General features: G+C 62.4%; 1 protein-coding gene across 1 annotated transcript in view; it reads left to right on the top strand.

Annotated features, from left to right (window-relative positions):
- RHBDF1 (rhomboid 5 homolog 1) overlaps positions 1-918 on the top strand; it is a gene marked incomplete in the record, with an annotated part of 11991 nt that overhangs the window by 5383 nt on the left and 5690 nt on the right. The window contains 2 exon segments of the mRNA XM_027771014.1: positions 1-131; positions 429-638. Coding sequence (XP_027626815.1) covers positions 1-131; positions 429-638 — 341 coding nt within the window.

Raw genomic sequence — 918 nt, 5'->3', positions numbered from 1 at the left:
AGCGCTACGGGAAGCTGAAGCCCCAGGTCATCCGGGAACTGGACCTGCCGAGCCAGGACAATGTGTCACTGACCAGCACCGAGACGCCACCCCCGCTGTACGTGGGGCCGTGCCAGCTGGGCATGCAGCGGGTACGCCACACCCCTGCCCAGGCCTCACTGCTCCCTGTGGGGCCAAGCGCTCAGAGGAGGTTCCTCAGTAGCTGTGGTCTGGGGGGCAGTCAGTCCCACAGAGGCCCCTAAGATACCTGATGGGGTGAGGAGCCAGGAGAGGGGACGGGGTCTGGCCTCTGTGTGGAGCACGTCACGGGGGAGCCCAGTGCACAGGCAGCACTAACTGGGAGAGGGATGCCTCTGGGTCAGCCCACGAGGCCTGTGAAGGGCCAGGGGAGCAGCCGCCAGGCCCTGACTGCAGCCTCTCCCCATCAGATCATAGACCCCCTGGCCCGTGGCCGGGCCTTCCGCATGGCTGAGGACACTGCTGATGGCCTGAGCGCCCCGCACACGCCTGTCACGCCAGGCGCTGCCTCCCTCTGCTCCTTCTCCAGCTCCCGCTCAGGTTTCAACCGGCTCCCGCGGCGGCGCAAGCGCGAGTCGGTGGCCAAGATGAGCTTCCGAGCAGCCGCAGCCCTGGTCAAAGTGAGTGCAGGGTGGGACCAGCAGGTGGCATAATGGTTACATTGTTGGACTCCCATGTAGTCAACTGCAGTTCAAGTCCTGGACCTGGCAGCTTAAACTCACGCCGGGCGCGTGTGCGTGGGTGCCCAAGATCCCAAGAGGAGAACGGAGGAGAAGGGATTATGGTGTGGCCATCCCCCCCAGGGGGTGATTTCTCGCTTTCTCTGTCTGTCTGGCGAGTGCATGTGCCCTATAGCAAAAACCTCTAAAAAAAAAAAAAAAAAAAAAAAAAAACTGCAGC

The sequence above is a fragment of the Tupaia chinensis genome, unplaced genomic scaffold, assembly GCF_000334495.1.
Source record: "Tupaia chinensis unplaced genomic scaffold, TupChi_1.0 Scaffold000178_1, whole genome shotgun sequence".
NCBI classification, from domain to species: Eukaryota; Metazoa; Chordata; class Mammalia; order Scandentia; family Tupaiidae; genus Tupaia; species Tupaia belangeri.
The sequence above is the reverse complement of the archived record's forward strand: the minus strand, read 5'-3'. Positions and strand labels throughout refer to the sequence as shown.